The sequence below is a fragment of the Pyrus communis genome, chromosome 13 (genome assembly GCF_041283825.1).
Source record: "Pyrus communis isolate YQ-2024b chromosome 13, ASM4128382v1, whole genome shotgun sequence".
Lineage (NCBI taxonomy): Eukaryota > Viridiplantae > Streptophyta > Magnoliopsida > Rosales > Rosaceae > Pyrus > Pyrus communis.
This window is the reverse complement of record NC_142577.1, coordinates 24,662,254-24,689,684: the sequence shown is the minus strand read 5'-3', so window position 1 is coordinate 24,689,684 and position 27,431 is coordinate 24,662,254. Positions and strand designations below refer to the sequence as shown.

General features: G+C 39.2%; 4 protein-coding genes and 1 pseudogene across 4 annotated transcripts; 2 read left to right on the top strand and 3 right to left on the bottom strand.

Moving 5' to 3' along the window:
• The first annotated feature begins 93 nt into the window (after positions 1–93).
• On the top strand, positions 94–2,820 carry LOC137738401 (4-coumarate--CoA ligase-like 9). The gene is given in 7 exon segments (XM_068478038.2): positions 94–1,271; positions 1,381–1,570; positions 1,936–2,009; positions 2,011–2,082; positions 2,167–2,234; positions 2,335–2,437; positions 2,532–2,820. Coding segments are annotated over 7 exon segments (1,662 nt in total). The 5' UTR covers positions 94–230; the 3' UTR covers positions 2,646–2,820.
• LOC137738402 (uncharacterized) lies at positions 2,713–6,151 on the bottom strand. The gene is made up of 5 exons (XM_068478039.2): positions 5,474–6,151; positions 4,440–4,868; positions 3,943–4,249; positions 3,439–3,747; positions 2,713–3,346 (listed from the first exon to the last, which is right to left on the bottom strand). Exons 1-4 carry the CDS (start codon positions 5,924–5,926, stop codon positions 3,605–3,607), a joined length of 1,332 nt encoding a protein of 443 aa, XP_068334140.1. The 5' UTR covers positions 5,927–6,151; the 3' UTR covers positions 2,713–3,346; positions 3,439–3,604.
• Positions 6,152–6,899: 748 nt separating this feature from the next.
• Positions 6,900–11,757, bottom strand: LOC137737280 (lipoxygenase 6, chloroplastic). The gene is made up of 9 exons (XM_068476721.2): positions 10,955–11,757; positions 10,125–10,408; positions 9,786–10,023; positions 9,343–9,678; positions 9,090–9,175; positions 8,892–8,999; positions 8,450–8,751; positions 8,066–8,332; positions 6,900–7,970 (listed from the first exon to the last, which is right to left on the bottom strand). The coding sequence occupies exons 1-9, from the start codon at positions 11,334–11,336 to the stop codon at positions 7,211–7,213; spliced, it is 2,763 nt and encodes a 920-aa protein (XP_068332822.2). The 5' UTR covers positions 11,337–11,757; the 3' UTR covers positions 6,900–7,210.
• A 2,098-nt stretch (positions 11,758–13,855) lies between these two features.
• LOC137736263 (urease-like) lies at positions 13,856–26,473 on the bottom strand (annotated as a pseudogene).
• LOC137737939 (uncharacterized) lies at positions 16,208–18,925 on the top strand. The gene is made up of 2 exons (XM_068477527.2): positions 16,208–18,157; positions 18,511–18,925. The coding sequence occupies exons 1-2, from the start codon at positions 17,500–17,502 to the stop codon at positions 18,549–18,551; spliced, it is 699 nt and encodes a 232-aa protein (XP_068333628.1). The 5' UTR covers positions 16,208–17,499; the 3' UTR covers positions 18,552–18,925.
• Positions 26,474–27,431: the final 958 nt, after the last annotated feature.

Here is a 27,431-nt window from a genome sequence, read left to right as displayed (position 1 = left end):
GCTAATAACACTTCCCTTAATTTGAAGATCGATATGAACTTGTATACACAGAGCCAACAAATATGCCGAAAAAATGGCTCTTGCATGAGCGGATGCGTAAAAGATAAAACGTGACGCGTTATTGGACAAGTTACAAACGCAATTAATTACTTAGTAATCCAAACCCAATTTTAATACCTCCCTTTCCAATTCAAATCCTGAAACCTCAACCTCAAACTACAGATACAAATATGGCCACTGAACAGAAGAGCAGCAGCGGCAACGGTGGCGGCAGCATCGATCCAAAGAGCGGGTTTTGCTCAAAGACCAAAACTTTCCACAGCCTCAGACCCAAATCCCAACTCCCTCTTCAAACCACGCCTCTTTCCCTCACCCACTACCTCCTTTCCCGCCTCCACCACTCCCCTCCCCCGCCTTCCACTCCGGCCCTACTCCACGCCACCACCGGCCACCAAATTCTCTACCCCGAGTTCATTCTTCGTGTCCATAACCTCGCCGCCTCGCTCCAATCCCAGCTCAGTCTCTCCCACGGCCAATGCGCTTTCGTTCTCTCCCCCAACTCCCTCCACCTCCCCATCCTCCACCTCTCTCTCCTCTACCTCGGCGTCATCGTCTCTCCTTCCAACCCCGCCAGCTCCAATCCCGAAATTTCCCGTCAAATCCGTCTCTGCAACCCCGCCGTCGCATTCGCCACCTCCGACACCGCTCACAAAATCCCCAACTCCCTCCGCCTCGGGACCGTCCTCCTCGACTCGTCTGAGTTCGAGTCCATGATGCTGACGTGTCCGAGTTCGACCGAGTGGCACCAAAGTAGCGTGAGCCAATCGGACACAGCCACGATTCTCTACTCGTCTGGGACGACCGGGAGGGTCAAAGGCGTGGAATTGACTCACGGGAACTGGATATCCAATTTGGCCAGCAGCGCGGCTCGAAACGCGTCGGCTCCACACGCTGTGTGTCTCTGTACGGCGCCGTTTTTCCACGTGTACGGGTTCGCGTACTGCCTGAGAGTTTTGGCGACGGGGGACACGCTGGTGTGGATCACGAGGTTTGATATGAAGGCGATGTTAAGATCCATCGAGCGGTTCAGAATCACCCACGTGGCCTGGTCCCCACCGGTGGCCGTGGCGTTGACGAAGTTTGGGGATGGAAACGAGATGGGCGGCTACGATTTGAGTTCGCTGCAAGTGATCGCCTGCGGCGGCGCTCCGCTGGCTAAGAGCGTGATCGAGAAACTGAGGAAACGGCTGCCCAACGTACAAGTCTCTCAGGTAAGGTTAAGAGTGTGCGTGTGATGTCAGTGACTGGTGTATGTTTTCGATGAGCTTTAGGACTTAACGACGACGTTTAATGTTTTGGGCCGTCTGGCGGGCTGTGCAGGCATACGGGTTGACGGAGACGACGGCCCGAGTGTTTGCCTCGGTGGGTCCGGAAGAAACTGGGGTTGAAGGGGCCAATGGAAAGCTGATGTCAGATCTTGAGGCCAAGATTGTGGATCCTGAGAGTGGCACCGCGCTGCCTCCTTTGATGCATGGGGAACTTTGGGTTAGAGGACCCAACATTATGAAAGGTAACGTTGATATTCACACATGTAATTTATTTGGATACGACGTTCGTTCTTAATCACCTGATAGAAGAACGTCTATCGTAACCTTTTGCTCTTACTTTGCAAAGAGTTTGTTTACTACAATTCGAACCCGTGACCTCTCGGTCACAAATGAGCAACTTTTCAGTTGCACCAAGGCTTACCCTCATTAGCTTATGTGGAAATCTTATCAAAATAAATGTTGAAAGAGATAATTGACGGTGAAGTACAAGTTCAGAGAAAAAATTGACAGTGAATTACAAATACAATGGGGAATTGGATACTGGAGTACTAGTTCATGCTTTGATTGGGGTTGGTGGTGGTGGTGGTGGTGGTTCTCATTAGTGCAGGTTACGTTGGTGATGAAGCAGCAACTGCCGCAATTTTGGACTCGGAAGGATGGTTAAAAACCGGAGACATTTGCTTACATTGACAACCAAGGTTTTCTATTTTTCGTCGATCGGCTCAAGGAATTGATCAAGTACAAAGGCTACCAGGTTTGCCACCTCTGCACCTCACCCTTTAACCAAACACTTTGGTTTTCTTCTTCGCTTCAATGGGATTGCTTATGTTTGCATCAGGTTGCCCCGGCGGAGTTGGAGGATCTGCTTCACTCCCACCCAGATATTGTCGATGCAGCTGTGATTCCGTAAGTAACTTACTCTGTCGTTTGTAAGTGATTGAGTTCAAGCTTCGCGTGTAGACATCTCATCGAGTTTGTGTTTGGGTGAGTGGAAAATGATTGACAGGTACCCGGATGAGGAAGCAGGTCAGGTTCCCATGGCGTTTGTGGTGCGGTGCCTTGAAAGTGCCATTGATGAATCACAGATCAAGGATTTTATTGCCATACAGGTAAACCTCAGACTATTTTCATCATCTAACTACCATAAAAACGACGTTTTACAGTTTTACCAATTTTAGTTTTACTCTACTGCATCAACTGTAGGTTGCGCCATATAAGAAGATACGACGCGTAACATTCACCAAGGCAATACCAAAGAATGCACAGGGTAAAGTGTTGAGGAAAGAATTAATCAAACTTGCACTGTCCAAGTTATAAATTCCAATTTCTTTCTTCTGGTGTTGGTTTAGATTTCAAGCTCTCAAATTTAAATAGGATTAATCGCTTTGGCAACAAGCAAAGATTGTTCATTACTCAAAAGTATGTGCTATGTTTTTCAAATTATTACAGATCTTTCGTTACTTGTTCAATAAACAAACCAAGATTGCACAAATGTTGTTTATCGATTAAGACACTAATAAGCTCACGCGTACGAGCTTTTCAGATAGTGAAACAAAAGAGAACATACCAAAGCATTGATTCGTCTTCAGCTACACTCTACAGTCATCAAATAGAAATGCTGCTGGGGACTCCAAAGTCAAGTTAGCCAGGGGGCTGACGAGGGCAGCAGCAACCGTATGTAGGAATGCCAGCTCCGCTTCTATTTTTAACACGGCTATCTTTGTTTCTTGGGTCAATGGTCTTCTCTATCTTCTTTACTCTAGCAGAGAATCTGTTGAAGGACTTCCAAATTTCACTATGCATGAGGGGAGTGAGTTGAGAGAGAATCTTGAATCGCCGTAATGCTTATTCATGATCTCACTCCACCACTCTTGGAGCTCAACCTCGGACGCTACAGAATTTACTCAGAGTAGTAGTGTTCCGCGTATGATTCTACCCATCCTTTATAGTGACCATCCACAGCGTATGGATAGTCCTCAATTACACTAGGAATCAAAGGAACTTCCGCAGCCATGCCTCTGAAAATGTTAATACAAGTGTCAAATAACTACTTAATTAATTCTGGAAATAATGATTCAGCTGCACTGACTATGCACCGTTAAAATCTTACCTTCGTAGAAGATCAGCTGGTAATGCCTTGAGAGCTGACCTTCATGGCGTACTTACCTGGACCAAAAGAAGCCTAAACTATCCCCCCTCCACTTACTCTTGTACACTTCACAAAACCAAGCAAATAGTCAAAGCGATGAAGGTGCAAGCCAGGACAGATCAATGCATCAAGCAGCCGAAAAAACTATTGTCTGTCCAAGAAGAAAGGTAATCAAAGATAGTTCAATGAAAAAGATCGTGGTGAGGAGGCCTCTATCGACCATCCATCCAAAAATTGTTATTCCCCCATGATTGGTTTGCAAGTATAACACTGCATTGCAGAAAGGGATAGAGTATGAGCCACAATCAACATCCAGTAAGACTGAACCATGGAAATGAACAAATGAAAACCATAAATGATGACCAAAGCGCCTTCTTTTCAAACACAAAAATGGTAAACAGAATGCTTGAAATTTAAGGATTGATACAAACGGGAAGAACTGAAACAGCATAAGCTGATGCATACCAAAAGCTTGTCTCTTGTGGTATGAAGCCATATGTGAAGCCAGCTGGGAATTTGTAGGCACATGAACAAAATCCGTTGACTCCAAATCACTCTCAGAGTAACTTGTATGCAGTGAGCTCAATCTGTTGGCAGCCTCAAAGTTCACCAAACTGTCTGAACTTCTGTTATGCGGTGAATCATTAGAACTGCATGTCATTAACGCATGCCATCTACTGGCAACTGTCGCTATACCTTGGGCTCTACCAGAAATTTTAGTAGCTGCGTGCAAGGAAAGAATAATGCCAACAACCTGAACAATTGTGGAGACCTGAAAATTTGATGGAAAAAGAGGAAGGAAATTTAATGCATTAAATTTAGTCTGCAATCAATGATGATTAGAGAGTTTTCAGAGTGGTACAGTGTTAAATGGGGGAATCCGTTACGGTTTTGAATCTAAGCCTGTAAGAGTGAGAAGTTAATCAACGGAGAAGTAGATTCACAAAAAGCATTGAACTTACTGCAAAATCGCCGCTATTTATAACAGTGATTTTTCCACTGTATATTGTGATCTCAAATAGAGTCACAAACTGGCTCGTGGTGACAATTATAAACTGCAGAAGAAGGAAGATCCGGAACCTGTGGCTTATTTTATGAAGATGATACCGCAGACGAATATGCTCCTCCATAAATAGCAACACATTAGAATCCCTTTCCAAGAACCTTCCATAATCATCGAAGTGGATAACTTGCAAGTTGCAGATCAAGTGAAATAAAATGCTGGCTGTTAGAGTGATTGTACTCACATAAGCCCATGATAGAACCAAAGCTAGTAATACAGCAAATGACAGCCACCATGACTGATGGACATATATCATCCGGATGACCTCACGCAAAGTCTTCAAAAGAAAACACGGCAGCGCCCACCAAATGAGCAGGCGTAAAGAACCCTGTTAAAGATACGATACCCAAGGAAAGTTCTAAGCACAATAAGCACTGGAAACTTCAGGCCAAAATTGTCTATACAAGTTAAAATAAACAGATAACATGGTTAAGTCTTCCCGATATTTGCTGGCTGCAGCTAGTGTGTGCTATGCCTATCAATATTGGTAAACAAATGCAAAGATGGAAGATTTCGATTATGTTTTCACCTGCAGGTCTGAAGTGGAAACAAAACATGCTGAATTTGGTAAGCACATTATGTGCATACCATCTAATCCTACCGGTTAGTAGACAGACGCATGACAGATTTGAATAGACAATATTTATAATCACGAATTTGAAATCAGACCAAAGGGGACACCTTTACTTCGCATTCAAGACATAAATTTGGATTAACTCGTTCACACAACTACTAGGATTTTCTAGTATGCATCGGTCAATAGTAAGTTAGTAACGCCGGGATCCTTGACTGTTTGGATTCTCATCCGATGCATACCATACCCCGGAGCACAGTAAAATTTTCACAACTACGAAAATTCTCATATCATCAAATTTGAAATTGATATATGATAAACCTATCATCAAGTAAAACCATTTCAAACTATAATAATACCTTAATCTGCCTGATGTAATCGTTTCGAAACCGAACCATACGGCCACTATAGCGATCGACAAAGAGGAACCTCCGAATGCCATACTTGCGAAGACAATGGGAGATGCAGAGCAAAGAGACCGCCGCCAGAACCGCCTGCGAGCCCACGATAACGAGCTCGAACCCCTTTACCTGATACTTCTCGCAGTCCGAGCAGTTGAACATCTCGAGCACGACCACCGGAAGCACCACACCGAGAAAAACCAGAGCAGTCCAGGACAGCGCAAGGCTCAACCAAGAAGATTGATCGAAGCCCAAGAGAGTGAGAAACGTTTCTAGCCGTTGGAGGGTTTGGTCCAATTGGGTGTCTTTGTATTCTCCTTCTGCTGCTTGGTGGCGGTTGTTGTGATTTGAATCGAGAAGAAGGGTAAGCTGGGAAGGTGGCTCATCTGTTTTTATATGAGGGTCCGCCATGGATGGGTTACGGAGCTTAAAGCTGAGATTGTGATGGGTGTGGACTTCGGAGCTAAATTGGTGATTACCCAATCGAGATTAAGGTGGTAAAAGTAGGAAAGTCGGAAGCTTTTTTGGATTAGGAGCTTAGTTATTGAGAATCTGATCAAACCCAGGACATCAATCTTAAGTTACTTTTGTTCTTATTTGGTAACATTTTGTTCAGGAAGCATCTGTTAATCGATCAGAAAAGCCGGTAATATTTTATTTTTAAATATAGCAAACGTGAGCAAAAAGAAATTTATGGTACAGCTTTGAATCGTAAACTCGTTAATGAGTTCCAGCCGTTGGATCATTATAGGTAGTTGTCGTTTTCTGGGGGTTGTGTAATGGATGACGGAGACAACGGGACATAGTATTCGCTGGCGGTTGGCCCGGAGGAAACCCAAGTGGAAGGAGCTACTGGAAAGCTGATGTCACATGTTGGGCGAAAACATACGAGGTCAACTGTGAGAGTGGCATTCGGTTGTCATTTTAAGAGACAGTGTTGCAGATGTCGGTTAAGTCAGTTGATTAGGAAATGATAGTTAGATTCAATGCCGCAAACATCAATTAAGTCAATTGATCAGGAGAGACATTTATATTCAATTTCACTTGATGAGGAATGAGCAAATGCTACAGTACAAATAGACTCGGTAGGATGCTTACAATGAAGGTTTTCTGCTTTCGTTGATGGGAAAAGGATTTGATCAAGTACAAAGGCTACCAGGTTTGTCTGCTTTACACCCTTCTTAAATGGGAGATTCGTACGTATCATACCGGTGTACATATTGCGTTGTACTGATGGGAATATATCGCCGGTTACACTCAAGTTTCTGCCCTGCTTAAACACGACTTCTGTTTTTGGTTTGCATCAACTGTAGGTGCACCGCATATTGAAAATACGACGTGTATCATTGATTGACGCAATTATCAAAGAATGCACAAGGTTGAGTGCTGAGGAAGGACTTATTGCATTGTCCAAGTTATAAATTCCAGTTTCTTTCTTCCAGCATTAGTTTAGATTTCATTTACATACAACTACCTGAGCGCCAAGCAAAGATTGCTCATTATTCTAAAGTATGTGCGATGTTTTCACATACACAATACTACACTGATCACAGATCTGTCACTAGTTTAATAACAAGCTAAAATTGCACAAACATTGTATATAGATTGAGATACTAATCGATCGCTTGAGCATACGGGCTTCCGACAGAGTGAAACAAAAGAGAACATACCAAAGCATTGATCCGAGTACAGCTATCAGATAGAAATGCTGTTGGGGATTCCGCGGCCAGTAACTCCAGGGCCTGAGGTGGGAAGCAGCAATTCGTATGGCGGAATGCCAGCTCCACTTCTGTTTTTAAGACGGCTATCTTTGTTTCGTAGGTTAATGGTATGTTCTATCTCCTTCAGTCTATCAGAGAATCTATTGAACAACTTCATAACTTCATTATCGTTGATCCAATGGGATTCCAGAGGGTTCACCTGACCCAAGTACTCTTCATCAGGAGAGTGAGTTGAGAGTGTATCTTGTACGGCCATTATCTTGGTGGCTTGAAGCTTCGTTGCCAAGGAAGAAAGGAAAGTTTGCTGCGGGTTACAAATAAACTTCTCGTAATCAGGGTCGTCTTCTTGCGGAATGAGTTTTCTCATAATGGCCGGGCGGTTTGGTACATAACCACCAAAAGGGTACTGGCCAAAGTTGATGGCTGCATGTTGACCTGAAGCTACCCAAATTATCGTTGTAAGTATACCTGATAAGTCCTCTTTGGTATTGAGTTTAGGCCACCAGGGCTCGTTTTGCTTGTCTTCGTGTCCCTTATTCTTGATCTCACTCCACCACTCTTGGAGCTCAATGTCAGATGTGACAGAATTTGGCTCAGAGTAGTAGTGTCCCACATAGGATTCTACCCATTCTTTTATAGCAGACCATACGAGGAGACCATCTGCAGCGTAAGGATAGTCCTCAATTACAAGTTTCACGCCACAAGGAGCCGAAGGATCTTCCACAGCCATGCCTCTGGAAAGTGTTAACACAATTGTCAAATAATAACTCCGTTAATTCTGGAAATAATACAAGGCTATACTGCCTCTATTCACTTGTTCAAACCTTACCTTCGAAGAAGATCAGCTGGTAATGCCTCCATGTCAAACCTCCACATATCCTTGTATGCTGCAGAGCTTACCTCCATGGCATACTTTCCCGGACTAAAAGAAGCCTCAATTATTCCCCCTCCGTTTATTAAACCTTGTCGTGCAAGTGCGTTAATTTCGAAAGTGTAGCGCATGTGAGGGTGGAGTAGCTTGTAAATCGGGTGCATTGAGCTAAGCTGTCTATGAGTCGCAATTATATAAGGCTCAACGGAAGCATGAGTCCTCAACCTAGGTAATGCAGTTACCAAACACATTAGAAGTGTTGACAGCATAGTCTAAAATAGTTGTTAATTGGTAAAACTCCGACAATGTAAACCACGCAGAATGAAATGAATTCAGTTTTACCAGTGATTGACTAGTTGATGGATGCCGGCATCGTTTGAGCAAACATGAGCTTTGGCTAGCTTCCAAATCCAATGTGTAGTAGCATGATGCCCATGAGTATAAACACGTTTTGTTTGCGGGGATGAAGCCGTTGGTGGAAGTGAAAGCTCAATAGCTATAGGCCTCATAATACCAGCAGGGGTATAGAAGAACACCGTCCTAGAGGCATAAGCTTTTCTCCCAGGCAAGGCGTTCATCCTCTCAATAAATGGCATATACGTGTCATGGTGATCAAGTATAAATAGTCTCTTCTCCTCAATTGCCTGGTATGATAAAATGTTACTGTTAGAGGTGCCTTCACATAAATTCCTATTTGCATTTCTCTTAGTTGCGAAATTCTACACTTGACGTTGGTTCAAACTAAAGATCATATATCGGAAAATTGGAATTCAGACATTATTACCTTATCTACGCTCATCCCATTGATTTCTTGCTCTAACAATTCCTTTGTGATAGCAGATTCGGGAGGACCATAAACAGCAGGATCTAGTTTGCTGAGAATTGGAAATTCCTGTGAAATAGAACCCAACTTAAGGACTCTCAAATGGGCATTTGATTTGAAAGGACATAGTAGTTTAGAAAGGATTTTTTTGTATATTACCTTCAAAATCTCAATGTTGACTGGATTGACCCCAGCTAAAGTTTGGCGTGCAAATTCATTATCACGCAACCAAGCAAATCTATCCACTAACCACAAATTAAACAGCAGGAGAAAGAAATGAGATTAAAGACGAAATTAAACTGATGCCTCAGAGTCTCGACAAAGTTATTGTAATCTAATGGAGTAGTAGGAGCTTCAAATCTTACAAAACAAGGGAAAAGAATAAGGATAGAAGGAGAAAAAGTGCACTTACTTTTTATAACAGCGGGGATTTCATATTTCAACCATCTTTCTCCAACGGAAAAAACCTCTTTCACCATGCTGCCCAGAAACAGTTTCTTGCCTTCTTTCTTCTCCTCGTCTTTCTCTCTCATGAGGATACCGTCAACATATAGGTCATCTATATCAGAGAAGCGCTCGAAAGGATTGTCTGTACTTGACAATGTAGCAGCAAGAGATGGTATAAGATTGTGAAGCAGAGCTTTCAATCTTCCAGTGGAGAAAGTATTCTGCTTAATTTCCTCGAAAGCCTCATCCCGAGGTACATAAACTGGATGGGGCTTTTCAATTCTGCTCTCCGTTAGATGATCTGTTTGAATGCCATCAGATCAGCGATTAGACGTCAATACTACAGAGTGAATGTAAACGGAGAACTAGACTTCACTAATAAATATAAAGAGAGAACATCATACACACCTGTCTTGGTTGGAGGCCGGCCAGTCCTACAACGCCTAGGGTAAGGCCTCTCCTCGCCACCAATGACCGGCCTAGCCAGATCTTTACTCTTATCAGGATTTCCCAAATCATTGTAAACATCATAGTCATAGATTCTATCATGTTCCTTTCTCCTGCCTTTCCCATCACCCCGAATGCTGAGTAAGTCTTCACGTCGAAGATCTTTAAGGCCCGGTGGTGTCTGTCCAGGCAGATATGCCTGTTTACAATAACAAGATAATGTAAAGCATACCTCTTGCAAGATCATTCATGCAATATTTACTTCAGGAAAAATAAATATACACAAGCAACGGTTCATACTTGATTTTTAAAGACAATTCTACTTTCCGGATTATCTTTGCGTGAATGGATCCAAGTGTTGGCAGGGAAGAAAATCGGGCCTGCGTCGAAACCATGAATGACAATCTCCAACAAGTAGAACTCTTTTCCCTGAAGATTGGTAACCAAAATTGCCCCAGGACAGCCAAAGTCGGATGGGACAGTGAAGTCAGCAGAATATTCAACAATGTGTGCGTACTCCGAAGGCACCAGCTTTGGCAGCCACCCTCTCACGGCGGACTGGACTCTCTTTCCTGAATTTGTAACTGTGAAAACAAATAACAAAGATCAATCAAACTGCCCCAAAATAGGAAACACAATGCCACAACAGACTTTTTGGCGCTAAAAAAATGTAAATATACAACAGAAATTGGACAAATTAAATCATACGAAGATAACAAGATATTAATTCATGGTAGGAAAATAAACGAAACCGTAAAGATCATTCATAACTCTATGAATGTGGTCTTAAGTTGGAACAGTGCTTCGTCTTGCTCGAAACTACAAATCACAGTCTAACACACGTGCAAAATAACTCGTTATAATCATCAAAAATAAAAAAGTTTATGCACAAATGCGAAATTGTGATTTGTCTGCAACGAAAAAGTAACTCCTTGAACAGGCAAAAGAACACAAAATTACTCCCTACCCATTAAAGAACATAAAAAGTGAATTAAAAGGAAGAAAATAGTTATAATATCAATAATTAGCTGAAATTAAGAGAATACTAAACTAATTAAAGTGAATTAAAAAAAGCAATAAAGTTAAAATCTTTAAAAAGTTATGATTAAGAAAATACTTCAACTAATTACCAGGATCAACTTGCTCGCTGACCAGCTGAATGAGAATTCCCTGTCCAATCCCATTGATGAAGAACTCCCACTGATCCTCAATCTTCTCCGTGATCTTCTCCTTCATCTTCTTCCTGATCGTCACCACCGCCTTCACCTGGATCTCTCCACCTCCGGAAGAAGACAACTTATCAACGCCTTTACTCTGCAATGGCGTTGCAGCCGTCACAGTCACCTTGTCTCCGCCGCTGACCGCGGCCCTGACTGATCCCTGCCCATTGACCCGTGACCCGGGAACGTGGGCCTTCCGGAACCTGATGTAGTTCCCGGGCCCCGTGACCCGCCGGCCAACGGCGGCGGCTGACTTGAGAGAAGCAGTGGTGGATTGTTTCACCGCATACATATCTCCCTCTGAGATTAAAGTTTAATGCTTTACAGTAACAAGAAGAGTGAGATGCTGATGATATATAAGGAAACAGATTACCGGTGAAACGACGGCGTACTTGTGTGTTTTGGGGGATTTAAGAAGACAGTGGCCGTCGGAGAGAGTGAGATTGACTGATCAGTGATCACTAAACTAAAGCTAGTGGGCGAGTGGGGGAACTTCCGGAATTTGTTTTATTTTTGTAGTGGCTTTTTGTAAAATGTTGGGAGAAACAACAACAAAGACTCGCAAGAGAAAGCGCGTGTAAATGAGATTTGAGTAGAGCGATAATATAATTAGTATTAATGGATAGTTAGTTGTTAAGTGGAAGAAGAATTGATGAAAATCAAACTTGTATCAAAGTGTATATGCGTCATAACTTTCCGTCACACACAACGTGAAGAACGACATCAACTTAATCACAAAGGATAGCAAATAAGAAAGCACAACTCACACTCAAAACCACGTTTCAACTTTTGAGTTTGGTAGTTGCAGGTGTAGTTCTTTATTTTAGATTGTGAGATTTGAAATCAATAAAAGTGACATTTGAGTTTGTCCATAATCTATCAAATATTTTAGTTCTTTGCTTCAAAAATCTATGTTAAATAAGTATTAAAATGACAAAAAATATCTTCAATCTAATAATAATGTGTCAAATGATTTGGAACCGGATCCCCTCCGGATCCAAAAAATCTGAGTCTAAGGATCAAATGATCCGGATGATTGAAATTTGATCTAACGGCTACAAACAGAGGGCTCCTCTAAAAGTCATAATAATTGTAACCGTTGAATCAAATTTCAATGACTCAGATCATTTGATCCTTGGACTTAGTTCATTTGGGTCCGGAGGGGATCCGATTCCAAATGACTTGACAAAATTGAGAGTATTTTTGGCATTTTTCTTTATTTAACAAGATTTTTCATGGAATAATCAAAATAATTGATGGTAGACAAATTCATGAATCAATTCTATCAATTTTAAAAATTAGAGACTATTTTGACTGAAAAATCAAACAAGTACTACGATCCTTGAAAGTATTAATAAAATGGGGAAAAATAGAAGAAAATATGCAACAATGTTAGGAGAGTTTAGTTTAATTAGTTGGAGATTAATATAACATAAACACATAATCCGATCGCTGGTAGCATTATCTTACTTAACTGACAACAATGTGTAGTTTACTGTCGACACATGCATTTGATTAGTTTCTAGACGACCACTAATTTGTCTTGTGGTGATCCTTGTTAATTATAAATTAACACAATAATTCATATAAATCCATATCTTCTCTTTCACATGTTTTTTTCTATAAATCCAACCAACAACACAATAATTTGTGAATAATTCAACTGTATAGAAACAAATCGAAACTACAAAATCTCCTTTTATATGATAATATATTTTATTTTAAAGAGACGAGAATTAAATTAATTTCAAACGGAAGGAACTGAAGAAGAAGAAGTAGAATAGGGAAGAAATGATTTATAAACTCCTTTTTTCTGTACAATTATGTTTGTATTTTTATTAATTCTTTGATTATTCAATTTGATAATTAAAAATAAACACGAGTGAAGGTCAATTTTGTTAACTTCTGTTTGTAGTCAAATTTTGTTACCATTTATTAGGCAAATAATTCACGTGAAAAATGAAACCCTAGCTCGTATATTATTTCTCATTTCTAGAAGTTGAGCTTGGATTGGGTTTAATTATTTCTATGTACTATTTTTGTTCCAGCTGTCCCACATGTGAAACACATTAAGTGGAGATAAAGAACACTCAATGATTAGCCCTTTTGTTTTTAAGGAAAAGGATTATCGCCGGATTTTTTTTTGGGGATTCTAAGAATCTCTTGCTATCGTGATCGTTTATCGTATATTGTGCAGTCAATTTTTGTTAGGTATTATTTATATTTAATTTTAAATTTTGAAATAATTTCTGACTGCATAATGTACGATGAACGGTTATGATCACGAGATCCTTATGATCCTTAGGAAAAGGATTCGGCAAGGATCTTTTTCCTTTTTTTAAGGCTCCTAGGCTCCTTGATGGTTGACATTAAGCGTAATGTTAGTGAGACTAAATTTCTAAATCAAATTTTATAAATCAAATGATGTGGACGTTGATAATTGAATTATTACTTAAATATTGATTAACGTGCTTATTTTATATTGTTGACACATAATTTAGTTTGCAAAATTAGCTTAAAAAGTTGGTCTCTCTAACATTACCCTTATGTTAATAGATTTTCTATGAGCAGCCAGATATATATATAGATTCACATTTTCAAAACATGCACGAAAATGATATATCGAAAAAGTCATCGAATCTACGTTTATTGGAAAATATACACATATAGAAATTCCGAGACACTAAACAGGCATCAAGTCATATGATAAAACACGGGATAGTATCCTCCCATTGTATTTTTTATTTAAAGTTTATAACTGGTTTTATTTGTACGTATTTCTATTGTTTATTTGAGTTCGTTCGACTTGAATTAAAATACTTGTGGGAGAGGTGGTTCATTGGAACTATTAAGGAGCCTAAAACATGAAGTAGTTCCAATCTCTGTATTTGGTAGGGCGTCATTGAGCTTCATGTCGAGTTTGCTGAGTTTCCTAACGTTGCACACGGCTTCCACTTTCTTGTCAAGGCGATACAAGTCTTTAACCCGATTGTCTACAGCTGCCTGTTTGCACAGTGAAAAAGAGAATCAGTCTTGCTCATGTATCTCATATGTGCGCGCGCGCGTGTGTGTGAGAGAGAGAGAGAGGGAGATACATGCCTGGTTGACAAAAGCAATGGAATGCGCACTACTAGCCTTGCCAAATGCACCAAACATAGACCTTGAAATAACCTTCTAGGACATAAGGCTATCTACAGTAATCAGAACAAAAATCGCTAAACTTATTACGTATCCCAGAAAGAATATCGACTACTATAACTCCAGATTCTTTCGGACCCTCCTCAATGTAACTCATCAGTCATGTAAAAGAATTGTCATGACTAGAAAAAGCATTCATGCATAAGAACTGTCGTGAGCTATAAACTTTACCGGTTCAGGTGTGGGGATGCTTGCATTTGGATCACCCATATTAGCCCATGCAATTGCACCACCTTTGATCACCATTTTTGGTTTTGCGCCAAAGAACGACGGCTTCCATAGAACAAGATCAGCCAGCTTCCCCACCTGCATAACATGCAAAGGCCATGAGAAGAATGAGAATTCCGCTATTTGAATGGCAATAACAGTGTATATGTAACCCACGAAATGCAAGTAGTTCCAAAAAGGTATGTTTCATCCAGGAGAGTTAAATACTCAAAAAGGTTGAAGCTCAAAGCATTAAGCTTAACTTTTATTCATTTGTTTCCAAATGCTCTTCTTCAAATGAGAGGTTAAAAAAAAGCTTGAAACGAATTATTTTGGTTGTCTATTAAGAATTTAAGAGTGGCATACCTCAATAGAACCAACATACTGAGAAAATCCATTAACTATTGCTTTGATTTATAGTGTACTTTGCGATGTATCGTTTGATCCGGAAGTTGTCATTGTCGGATCCACTAGGTTCTATCGACCCTCTCTGTGACTTCATCTTGTCAGCTGTTTGCCAAGTTCTGATTATCACCTGACACGAAAAGTTTTTAGACAATAAGCCTTATACATGCCTTTGTGTAAAATAAATAGACAAAGACTATTACTAACGCCAGAAACAGGGACTTTCAAGTGAAGGCATGAAAATCCACGGTTTGGTAAAAGGCGACAAGGATAATGTCTATAATTCAATTCAAAAAAGGACTTTCTGTTTTCTTTTTTTGTTACTGTTTTGTTACATTTTCAATGAAGTCGATAGAAACAGACCTATGCGGGCATGTATCTCAGTTTATAAAAAAATTCTATGGTCAGGAGGAACCAGAATGCATAAGGTGAGGGTAATAAGAACCTCTCCGATGCGACCCATAACCTGTGAATCAGAAGATACAATGCTAATTGCCCCCATATCGTGCAAAATGTCTTCTGCGGCAATTGTTTCAGCCCTTATTCTTGATTCAGCAAAAGCTACATCTTCTGTAACGTCAAAGATACTCATAATCATTGGAAATATGTATACTTAGCAATACAATCATACTGACAAGTCATCAAGACTCGCAGCCAAAAATATAGGTACGAAAATGCAAAATATTAAAGTATGCAGGAATGGTTAGATAAATGTCAAGGACTCAAGATGTGACCAAACGGCCACGATCTCAAACTGTAGTCAGTGTGATGCCTTAGCTGCCGAAATTTTTTTAGCCTCTTCTCTGTACAAAGTACAGTGATCATTAACTTGTAGAAGACTGAAGAAAAATTGCCAACTTATCAAATAGACCAAGAATGTGATTTATACAGATCCAGACTCATGCAGCAATTGTATGCTCTACAGATCCAGACTCATTCAAGGTGTCTGTATGGATGTTAACCTATCATGATCAGAATTGGTATTTGAAGATGTTAAACTCGTAAGATACTACCACCGGAAACAGCCTATAAGACCTAACATGAAATAAAGATCATAATATATATAGCACCTGGATGTCATATTGATCTCCAACAGCCAAACAATTGTCGACTGCAGCAGGAGTGCTTCCCCACTCCTCATGCAGCTTCAGTCCCATCGCCCCAGCCCTTAATATACCATGCATCCCTTCGGGTTTGGCAGTGTTCCCCTGAAGTATATTAAGTCATACTTTGTTGTGTAAGTTGATCTTGGAGTGCCATGTGTCACAATCCTAGAAGAGGAGTTAGTTAGACGATTAGCTTAGTCATTAAGCTAACTAGTATGTATAAATAGTGGAGTGATTGAGTTTGTAAGGACGTTTTGCATACTGAATGAAATAACTGCTTCCTTTCTCTATTTCTCTCTGTAAGTTTTTCCTTGCTCTCCAAGTTTCAATGGCGATGCTTTCTTTGATCTGTTATGATGGTATCAAGAGCCAAGGTTCATCAAGTTCCTGAATTTTTCGCGTTTGGTAATGCTAGCAGTGGAAGATTTGGGGTTACGAGGCTCCGAAAGTTGATCGAAAATTAGGTGTGTTCTTCGGAAGATTTTGAAAATTTTTCTTTTCAATTCGAGTTGATGTTGTTGCTAATTACGACACGAAGCCAGAATTAAATGTGTTTGAAGCAAATTATGTGATATATCAAGATGAATTTTGAGCATGAAGCTAATTTGTTCTTGGATTTAAGTCGGTGTCTGTGTAATTAGGGCACTGAATTGAATGTTGCTCTTGAATTGTTTTTGTTCGTGAAATTTAGTGAATAATTGTTGAGCACGAAGCTTTTATTTGCACAGAAATTTACAGATTTGGAAAGTTTAGGGCACAAAGCTTGGTTTATCTGTATACGAAGATCAATTTCTTTCTGAAAAATTTGGGGATTCTTTATAGCACGAAGCTCTAATCTGCTTTGATATCCAACGCACGAAGCGTGTAGATTGATTCTTTCTGTATTCACAAATGGCGTCTTCTTCTCTCAAAATTGAAGGTTTATTGGGAATGCTAACGATCTGATTACAAGATGATAATTTTGCAAAGTGGTCCTTTCAGTTTCGATCTGTCTTGGAAGGATATGATTTGTTTGATTTCTTTGATGGCACTAATGTTTGGCCACCAAAGTATGTGATTTCTCTGTAAGATAGGGTAACCAAGGAGATTACAACTGCTTATCGCGAGTGGGTTAAAGCAGATAAAGCCTTGTGAAGTTTGTTGATTGCTATTCTGGGTGATGAAGCCATTGAGTATGTGGTTGGTTGCAAAACCGCTCATGAAGCTTGGACCAGTCTTACTGATAGATATGCAACCGTATCTTGAGCAAGAATCAATCATCTCAAGACTGAACTTCACACTATTAAGAAGGGTGCTGACACTATTGAGAAATACTTGCTATGTCATAAAGGTTTAAAAGATCAATTACTTGTCGTAGGGGAAATTGTTTCGGACAATGACCTCATTGTAGCCGCTTTAGCTGGGTTGCCATTTGAGTACAATAGGATCAAAACTGTGATTGTGGCCCGATAGTCTTCCAATACACTTAAAGAGTTCCGTGCACAGCTTTTGAGTGCTGAGAAAACTGCAGAAGAAGTTTAGGGTTGTCTTCAATTCCCTATGATTAGCATGTATTCACATGGAGAATCTTCCAATGCTGCCGCTCAACGAGGACAGGGGTTTAATGGTGGATATGGAGGTGATCAGTATTATCTAGGAAAGTCTTTAAATGCTACTTTTCATCATGGACAAAGGAATAATGGTCATCAATTTTATCCAGAAGAATCTTCCAATGCTAGTGCTCAACGAGGACAGGGGTTTCATGATGGAGGTTTTGGCTTTGTTAGTCAAAATCAGAGGCACAATGGTAGTGGTCCTTCTGGTGGGGGCTTTAATCAAGCTAATATACCACCACAATTTCATTCCAATCGAAACAATGGTAATGGTCAGCGATATAATTCACGACCACGATTCAATGGCAGAAACGGTTTTAATTTTGGCTATAACAACAGAGGAAGTGGCTATGGTAATTCTGGTGGGAGTTTTCAGAATAAAGGAGGTTCGAGTTGGACAAATTGGAATGGTAATACTAGTCAGAAATCTGCAATTATTCATGAATGCCAGATTTGCAACAAATACGGTCATATAGTTCCGAATTGTTACTATCGAAATAAACAGCCACCTATGATACATGGTACTATATCTGAGTGCCAAATTTGTGGAAAGCGAGGGCACACTGCTCTCAATTGCTTCCATCGTAGTAACTATGCATATCAAGGTACTAATCCACCCTCAACCTTGACTGCTATGACTGCTTAGTCTCATTCCAATTTCAATCCTAATCAAGCATGGATCATGGACACCGGCGCCACTCATCATATGACTGGAGATCTTAATGATCTAGATATGATTGCACCATTTGAAGGTGATCAAAAGATCACGGTTGGCAATGGAGAGTGTCTTCCAGTGAAGAATACCGGTTCCAATTCTTTACATACTCAATCTAAAACATTATATCTTGCCACTATCTTACATGTTCCTTCCTTAGCAGCTAGTTTATTATCTGTGTATACATTGTGCAAGGATAATAACTGCTATGTGATTCTTGATAAGTATGGTTTTTGGGTGCAGGACAAGGCAACAAAGACAATATTAATGAGAGGAAAGAGTAGTGGAGGTCTGTATTACATTCCCAAGAGTCTGTCTTTCAAGAACAACAAGTAACTGGCAATTACAACTCCAAAGGCATTTCTTGGTCAAGTGATGAAGGCTTCTCTTTGGCATCATAGACTAGGACATTCTAGTAATGATGTATTGCATAATATGCTTGCTAATTCTCAGATTGTGTATAAACCAGATGTGAATAAACATGTATGCAGTTTCTGTCTTAGTGGGAAAATGTCTAGGCAAGTGTTCTCTTCCAGTTCACATTTGTTTGTAAGACCATTTCAAAGGATAAGTAGTGATGTATTGGGACCATCTCCTGTTGTTTCACTTGAAGGATGTAAATACTATGTTAGTTTCATTGATGACTATACCAAATTTACATGGTTGTTTCCTCTGGTATATAAATCTCAAGTTTTATCTGTTTTTGAGACTTTCTATGCTTTTGTTCAGAACTAGTTTCATGCATCCCTTCAATATTTTCAGTCCGATGGTGGTGGAGAGTATATGAGTCTTGCTTTTAAGAAATTTTTGAATTCCAAAAGAGTTGTTCATCTTGTTTCCTGTCCCTATACACCTCAGGAAAATGGAACTGCTGAGCGCAAACATCGCCATATTATAGAGACTGCTATTACATTACTCACTGCTGCTTCTTTACCTCATAATTTTTGGATGCATGCTTGTTCTCATGCTATCTTTTATTAATAGAATGCCATGCAAATCATTGGGTATGCAATCTCCTTATTTCAAGTTGTTTAAGACTTATCCATTAGTCACTTCACTTAAAATTTTTGGAACTGCTATCTATCCCTATCTTCAACCTTATACTCAGCATAAGTTGGATCCTAGGACATATCAATGTGTTTTCTTGGGCTATGTTTTAGGATACAAAGGGGTTGTCTGTTATCATAGAAGGAAGATAAAGGTGTTTATCTCAAGACATGTGGTTCATGATGAACAAGTGTTTCCATTTCAACAAGGTTCTATAGTGCAACACGTTGTTCATAATTCTCACTTTCAGTTAACACATCCAGTGGTTATTCCAGTTATGTTGCCACAATATTCAGGTGATACAGTTGATCAACATAATCATCCTGCAGTCTTAGTGCCTAATGTGGTGGATTCACTGCTTCAGACTACATCATCAGTGCATACTAGTCCAATGTCATCTGATAACTGTCAGGATGTAAGCTCATCTTCTCATATACAGACTTTCCCTCTCAATACTACTCCACACTCCTCTCCTCCAACTCCATCTTTGTTGCCTGTCCACCAACTTGCACCATTGGAGGTATCTCTCAATCTCACAAATACTAACGCGTTGTCTTCTGATTCTATACATGCTGAAAATTCTGATTCTTCAAATATTCATCTTATGACTACTTGACTTAAATCTGGGGCTATTAACAGAAGAGATTACAGTGCATATGCAGCAACAACTAGTCCTAAGTCTTCTAGTTCATCTCTTTCTCTTGGTGATACTATATTTCTTGGTTTCACTGCTGTCTTAAATATATGTGAGCCTATTGAACTTGTATCTTATAAACATGTTGTTGTATATTCTCATTGGAGAGATGCCATGTCAGAAGAATTTTCTGCACTTAAAAAACAAGGGACTTGGGATCTTGTTCCTTTGCCTTCTAATAAGAACATTATTGGTAGCAAATGGATTTATAAGGTCAAGAGGGATCAAAATGGTGCAGTGTCGAGATACAAGGCTCGACTTGTGGCTCAGGGTTTTAGTCAAGAACATGGCTTAGACTATGATGAAACTTTCAGTCCGGTTGTTAGGCACAGTACTGTACGAATTGTTTTGGCTTTTGCTGCTTCTAACAAATGGTCTTTGAGGTAGTTAGATGTCAAGAATGCATTTCTTCATGGTGATTTGTAGGAAAAAGTGTTTATGAAATAGCCATAAAGGTTCAAGGATCCTCAATATCTTGATTATGTGTGTAAGTTCAGAAAGTCACTATATGGTTTGAAACACCTCGGGCCTGGAATTCCAAGTTTACAACTTATTTGCCTACATTGGGGTTTAATGTTTTAGATTCTGATCCCAGTTTGTTCGTTAAGACTCAAGAAAGTGCACTAGTTATTCTTCTCTTGTATGTTGATGATATAATCATCACAGGTTCTGATGCAGTTCTGGTTCAACAAGTTATTGATGAATTGAGCATGGTATTTGATATGAAAGACATGGGTCAACTCACCTTCTTCTTGGGTTTACAAATCACTTATCAAGATAATGGTGATTTGTTTGTGTCACAATAAAATTATACTAAAGAGCTCATCAAAAAGGCTGGTATGGTATCTTGTAAATCTTCTCCAACTCCATGCAAGCCACCTACTCAAGTACTTAAAGATGAGGGCATACCACTTTCTGATCCTACTGAATTTCAAAGTTTGGTAGGAGCATTACAATACCTTACATTCACTCGGCCTAACATAGCTTATGCTGTTAATTATGCTTCTCAGTTCATGTCCAATCCTATTGATGTTCACTTTCAATTGGTAAAGCGGATCATTCGATATCTTCAAGGTACTATGGCATATGGTCTTACATACTCATATGCACATCCTTTGGTGTTCAGTGATGCCGACTGGGCATCTGATATCAACACAAAGAGGTTAACTACTGGATATGTGGTGTTTTTAGGACATAATCCAGTATCATGGCAGTTAAAGAAGCAAGGATGTGTCTCGAGAAGTTCAACAGAGGCAGAGTATAAAGCTTTAGCCAATGCTGCTGCAGATGTTGCATAGATTAGATTAATTTTGAAAGATTTACAAGTCTTTCTGCCCTCATCTCCAGTCTTGCATTGCGACAATATTTCAGCTTTGGCTTTGTGTTCGAATCCAGTTTTTCGTATAGGATTAAACATTTGGATACGGACTTTCATTTTGTTCGTGAAAGGGTGCAAAAAGGAGATTTACAAGTTGATTATATCTCCACTAATGATCAGGTTGCTGATATTTTGACAGAGGGTCTTCATGGTCCCTTATTTGTTCAACATTGTGCCAATCTCAAACTGGGAATACCCAGTTGCGATTGGGGGGGGGGGGGGGGGGGGGGGGTGTTAAGTCATACTTTGTTGTGTAAGTTGATCTTGGAGTGCCATGTGTCACAATCCTAGAAGAGGAGTTAGTTAGATGATTATCTTAGTCATTAAGCTAACCAGTATGTATAAATAGTGGAGTGAATGAGTTTGTAAGGACGTTTTTCCATACTGAATGAAATAACTGCTTCCTTTCTCTATTTCTCTCTCTTATTTCTCCCTGTAAGTTTTTCCTTGCTCTCCAAGTTTCAATGGCGATGCTTTCTTTGATCTGCTATGAAAGTAAGCCAAGGATATTAAAAAAAAGGAAGAAATATATAAAATGAAACAGCTTTAGCTATCACTTTACATTTTGTAAAATGGAAGTAACAGGTTTATCGTTGAACGTGGGCAAAGGGTAGGGAAGAAAGAAGAGATTTTTAAGTACACACAACAGTTTATGCACACCTTCCCCGTATAGAGGTAGGTCGTCAGTTTGCTTGCAGCATTAACTTCATTTGTAAAGGGGATGGTGTACAAGTTGTTGCACGAGTCCCAATGGCAGGTCCTGTTCCACCTCCCACTAAGGTTGTGATCCCTGCACATTGTGTAGAAGTTTCAGAAAATGGACCCCTTAATGCTTGTTCATTGTCCGCAAAAAAATTAGAAAACACAACGTTCATTCATGATTACATATGAGCAGGAAAGAAGATGAAACAAATGAAATATTTTTTTTTTAAAGGAAACCTCCGCGGTACAAGGGTAAAACACAAATGCAAACTGAATCAACCAGTAAATAAAATATGCATTTAGATGAAACGTTATGCAAATGCACCAAACCTTGAGTTAATTGAGGAAAATCTTTATAATAAAAATTATGGTGTGAATTTTTTTTAAAACGACTGGTTTAATATGCAACTTGCTGGTACCATGTTCTGCATCTAATACATAATCCATGTCTTTGGGGCAACTAAACAAGATAACTAAGCATCTCTTAAGTTATATAATCAATAATGTTTCACACAAGATACATGCACTACACTGCTCATCAAAATGTGTCACTATATGCATCACAAGCACTTTCCGGCATAAGTATTCTCATAATATAGCTCACCACTCGATATTGCTTCATATGCTAATTGAGGGCATATGAAGTGCACGTGACAGTCTATTGTGACTGCAGGAGCAATCATTATTTCCCCCGCAATGACCTCTGTGTTAACCTATGTGATAAAGAAGAAGGCATAAGCATATTTTCACTACAAGAAAAATGGGCTAAGAGCACAATGAATTTGTGCCCTTTTCTCTTTCATTGAGCACAAAAACATATTTGTGCTTTTTGAATTCCGTTGAACACAATATTATCTCAATGTGGCCTCTAAACAAAAGGGCACATATGTTTGTGTCGAAAAAGAAAAATAAAAACGTGTATTGGTGCCCCACTGCAATTTGAGCACAAAACTATGTGTCCAAGTTGCATGTGTCCTGTAATGTCAGAAATTTTTTTTTTTTTATTAATTTAAAAAAACACAATAGACGTTTGTGTACCCTTTATTTTAATACATTTGAATTCAAAGTAAGTTTTTCGTGTCCTTTGACTTCACGCCCCATTCATTTACATAACCTCTCCTCTCTCTCTCTCTCTCTCTCTCTCTCAAATTCTCCTTGTCTTCCTCAGCCATCCTCTCCCTCCCGTATCCTCTCCCTCCCTCTTCTTTTTCACGCAATAGCGCCGTCGTTCACCAGTCAGTAGCGACCGTCAAATTATACCTCCAGGATCGTCCTCTCGTCCTCTTTCCAACCCTAAGTTAGTTTTTACAAACTCGTAGCCGAATTTCCTCAATTTCATATCTTAGGAACAGGGACCGTGGGTTTTTCGGCCAATTTCCAGCCAAGTCTGCCAGAATTGGGCCTTGATTCAAGAGGTAAAAATGATCATATCCTCGTGGGCTGTCCTGCATTGTAAGTGCTTTTTCAAAATAAAATTTTTTAGTTTTGGGATCGATTCTAGATTTTGAATTTTTTTTAATTCCATTTTCTGTATGCATGTCACAGTTTACTCACTTGGAGACTCGCTCTTGTTGTACAGAATTTTCATGTACCTCCCTATCTCTCTTGCTCTATCAATTTTTGTAGTTCTACATTTGTGTGTTCTGTTTGTTGAACAAATTTAATGAATTAGTTCGATGGTTTTAATTTTTTATACTACTCATAACTTTGGCAATGAGAGGTCCAATTGTTGCATATATCATCTAGATTAGTTCGTTTGTGGAGCAGACAGAAAGATAATGTCATAACAATGTTGAATTGTTTTCTTGGATGGAGAGTTGATTGCCTTGTTTTTATGTGTTTGGTAATGCAGATACGGGAATGCGACTGTGGTGGAGAATACAGAGAAGATGGTACGATCTTATCTTCTAGTAGATAAGGGCAGTTTTTTGGTTTTGGCATTTAAGATATTTAAGTAACGTTTCTCTTGCAGTTGTAGAATTTGTTAATTTTGGAAGCATGAATTAAATGTTTGGGATTAACTTACAATGCTTCCTATCAAAACCAATCAAAACCATTTTCTGAATCTAATGTTACAATGTTGTGCACTGTCATTGATAAGCAGATTTTCATTCTGATGAATTTTAAGTCTTTCTTAAAATTTCAATAACTAAAATTATGTGGCATTTAGTGTGAATTTTTTCGGATTTGTCCCATTGCATTGGATTGATTTCTTGTACTGTTACCATGCCCGTCAATTTTTCCTTTTTAATCCTAACTGTTTTCGCTTTCAAGGAAAAGAGGTTTGTTCTTTGATGCCTTGCAGGAGAGCTGTGGTTTTGACAGTTAGGGCAAATAAACGTCACTTATGAAGTATGTTTGTTACTTGTTTCATTATTAGCAAATGAACATAAATTTAATTTGTTATCTTCATTTAACTTGTTGATGATCATGTAATGTTGTTAATAAAAGTGCATGCAGAAGTGTGAAGATCGGATTTGAGTTTTCACTCTCCTTAAAACACTACAATGTCTAAAAGGAGTATGTTTCTTACTGGATGATTTTATTGTTAGAAATGAATATATGCTATTGTTATGTTGTAGCTTCTTAACTGTTTATACACAACTAATAGTGGGGAAGGATTTTAGAGGGATGGACTATATATTACATTGGTACAGCCTACAAGTACCCACTTGAGGGCTTTGTTGCAAGTTTTTAGCTGTAGTTAAGTGTTTAGGTTGCTCTTAGGAGAGACTGAACAGTTAGAAAACCTGCAGTCATAAGAAACTAAATAGCTCCATGAATCTTATCTTTCCGTATGGAAACATGAAAGACTTCACTAAAGCTGAAAATTAGATTTCAAAATACCTACTTATTAGCTTGTGCGTTGTAGAACCTATAACGTTCTTAGCAGTTTCTATCTTTCTTAGAAATTGATATCATAACAATGATTGTCCAAACTTTTATTTTTTTTTGTACGTATCGTTTGCTAGTAATGATGGTTTAGCTGCTCAGTTTAGTTGCATATTTTGTTCGCTGTAATTTGGTATAACAAAGTAGCAATGCATCACTGCTATTGAGTTCTTAATGCCGATTGAAAGTTTTGGTCCTTGAACATGACTGGAAATAGGTCCTTTCATTTTTTTTTTTTTTCATTTTCACATTCATTTGGATTTCAGAAAGATGATTGAACTATCCACCAAGTTGGAAAAAGAGGTGAAATCAGTTCCAACCGGCTATATGTAGAATTGCATGGATTGCCTTATGAAAAATCTCATTAATTCTGCTAACTTTGTCTAGAACACTTCTACACATGTTTTTATTTTATTTTTTTGATGACGAATACTTGTATACTTTCATTATTGATATCCCACTTCTACTCATGTTTGGTTTGTTCGTTACAGCTCAAGACATTTGTTTTCATTTTGTTTGCTGTTTTGATTTTATGAAATTTTTTATATTTTTTGTTTTGCTTAAATTTCAATTTATAGCCTGTTTAGATTTTTCAAATTTTTTCGTTTTAATTTTTTTTTTAATTTTTAAAAGATTATATTGGGCACAATTTTTGAAACGGTGCATGTTAGGTGGTGGTTAGATGTCTGACAGATTGTCAGAACATAGGCACAAAAAGACCCATATTTGTGCTTTATCTCTTTGAGCACCAAAAACCATATTGTGTCCTATGCTCAAAGGCAATGCCCATAGAGGGCACATATGATATTTTAGTTGCTGCACTGTTGCTATTGGTCTATGGGCACATCTGTTGGTGCCCTTAAGCATCAAAGGGCACAATTAATTTTTTGTGCACAGTGCCCTATTTTTTTTAGTGTTTATCAACTTCCTAGAAATTTTCTACCAGAACGACATGCTGTAATGTGAGATGATATTTACACCATTCATAACATCTGGATTGCCTGACTAACCAAGGGCAAAAATGTTACCATCTTTGATACCAATATCTACCTTATATATCCCGCTATAATCAATGATCACAGCATTAGTTATAACCGTATCCAATGAATCACCGGTAGTTGGGCCATACATGTTTGCATATGCCTCCCGAGAAATTACAGTGATGAAAGCTGGACCGCTTCCTGCAACACCTTCACTGCAAAATTAATACTGAGGTAAAGCTGGATCGCTTCCTGCAACACCTTCACTTGGATCTCTCCACCTTCAGAAGCAGACAACTTATCAATGCCTTCACTCTGCAATGGCGTTGCAGCCGTCACAGCCGCCTTGTCCCCGCTGCTGATCACGGCTCTGACTGATCCCTGCCCATTGACCCGTGACCTGGGAAAGTGGGCCTTCCGGACCCTGATGTAGTTCCCCGACCAGGTGACCCGCGGGTCAACGGCGGTGGGTGACTTGAGAGAAGCAGTGGTGGACTCTTTCACCGTATACATATCTCCCTCTGAGATTAAAGTTTAATGCTTTATGGTAACAAGAAAAGTAAGACCCTGATGAGTGATGAACTGGTGATATATATAAGGGGACAGAGTGTCGGTGAAACGACGGCGTACTTGTGTATTTTGGGGGATTAAAGAAGACAATGGCCGTCGGAGAGAGTGAGATTGACTGATCACTAAACTAAGCTAGTGGGGGGAGGGAACCGGATCTCCTCCGGACTCGAGCCTAAGAATCAAAGGATTTGGGCCGTTGAAATTTGATCAAACGGCTACAATTATTATAATTTTTAGAGGGATCTCCTGTTTGTAGCCGTTAGACCAAATTTCAACTGTCCGAATCATTTGTTTAGGAGGCTCAGTTTATTTGGGTTCGGAGGGGATCTAGTTTCGTGGGAGAGTGGGGATTTCTGGAATTTGCTTTACTTAATACTTTTTAAAAAAATGTTGGGAGGAACAACATCAAAGACTCACCAGCGAGATAGTGAGGGAAGAATCGGTAGAAATCAAACTCGAATTAGAGTGCATAATTATTATTATTTTCAGCTATTACACAGTATTAATAATGACGTCAACTTAATCACAAAGGGCAAAAATTACGTAAGACGTGTGAACACCACACATGCAAAACTATGTTTCAACTTTTGAGTTGGTAGTTGCAAGGAAAAAGTAGGTTTTTTTTTTTGTTAAAAGAGATTGTCATAATTCTTTGTCTTGGTCTCTAGATTTGAAATCTATAGAAGTGGTTTCTGATTTTTTTTTTTTCACTGTCAATCATTTTGGACATTTCGTAAAAAATTCTGTTAAATAAGAATCAAAGTGACACAAATACTCTCAATTGAATAAATAATGGATCAAAATAATTTAAAATAGTTAAGAATATTTTTGTCAAAATGATTTGAAGGCCTAATTTGTAAAGTTTTCTAAACTTTTTTAAAATAGTAAAGGCCTAATTTTC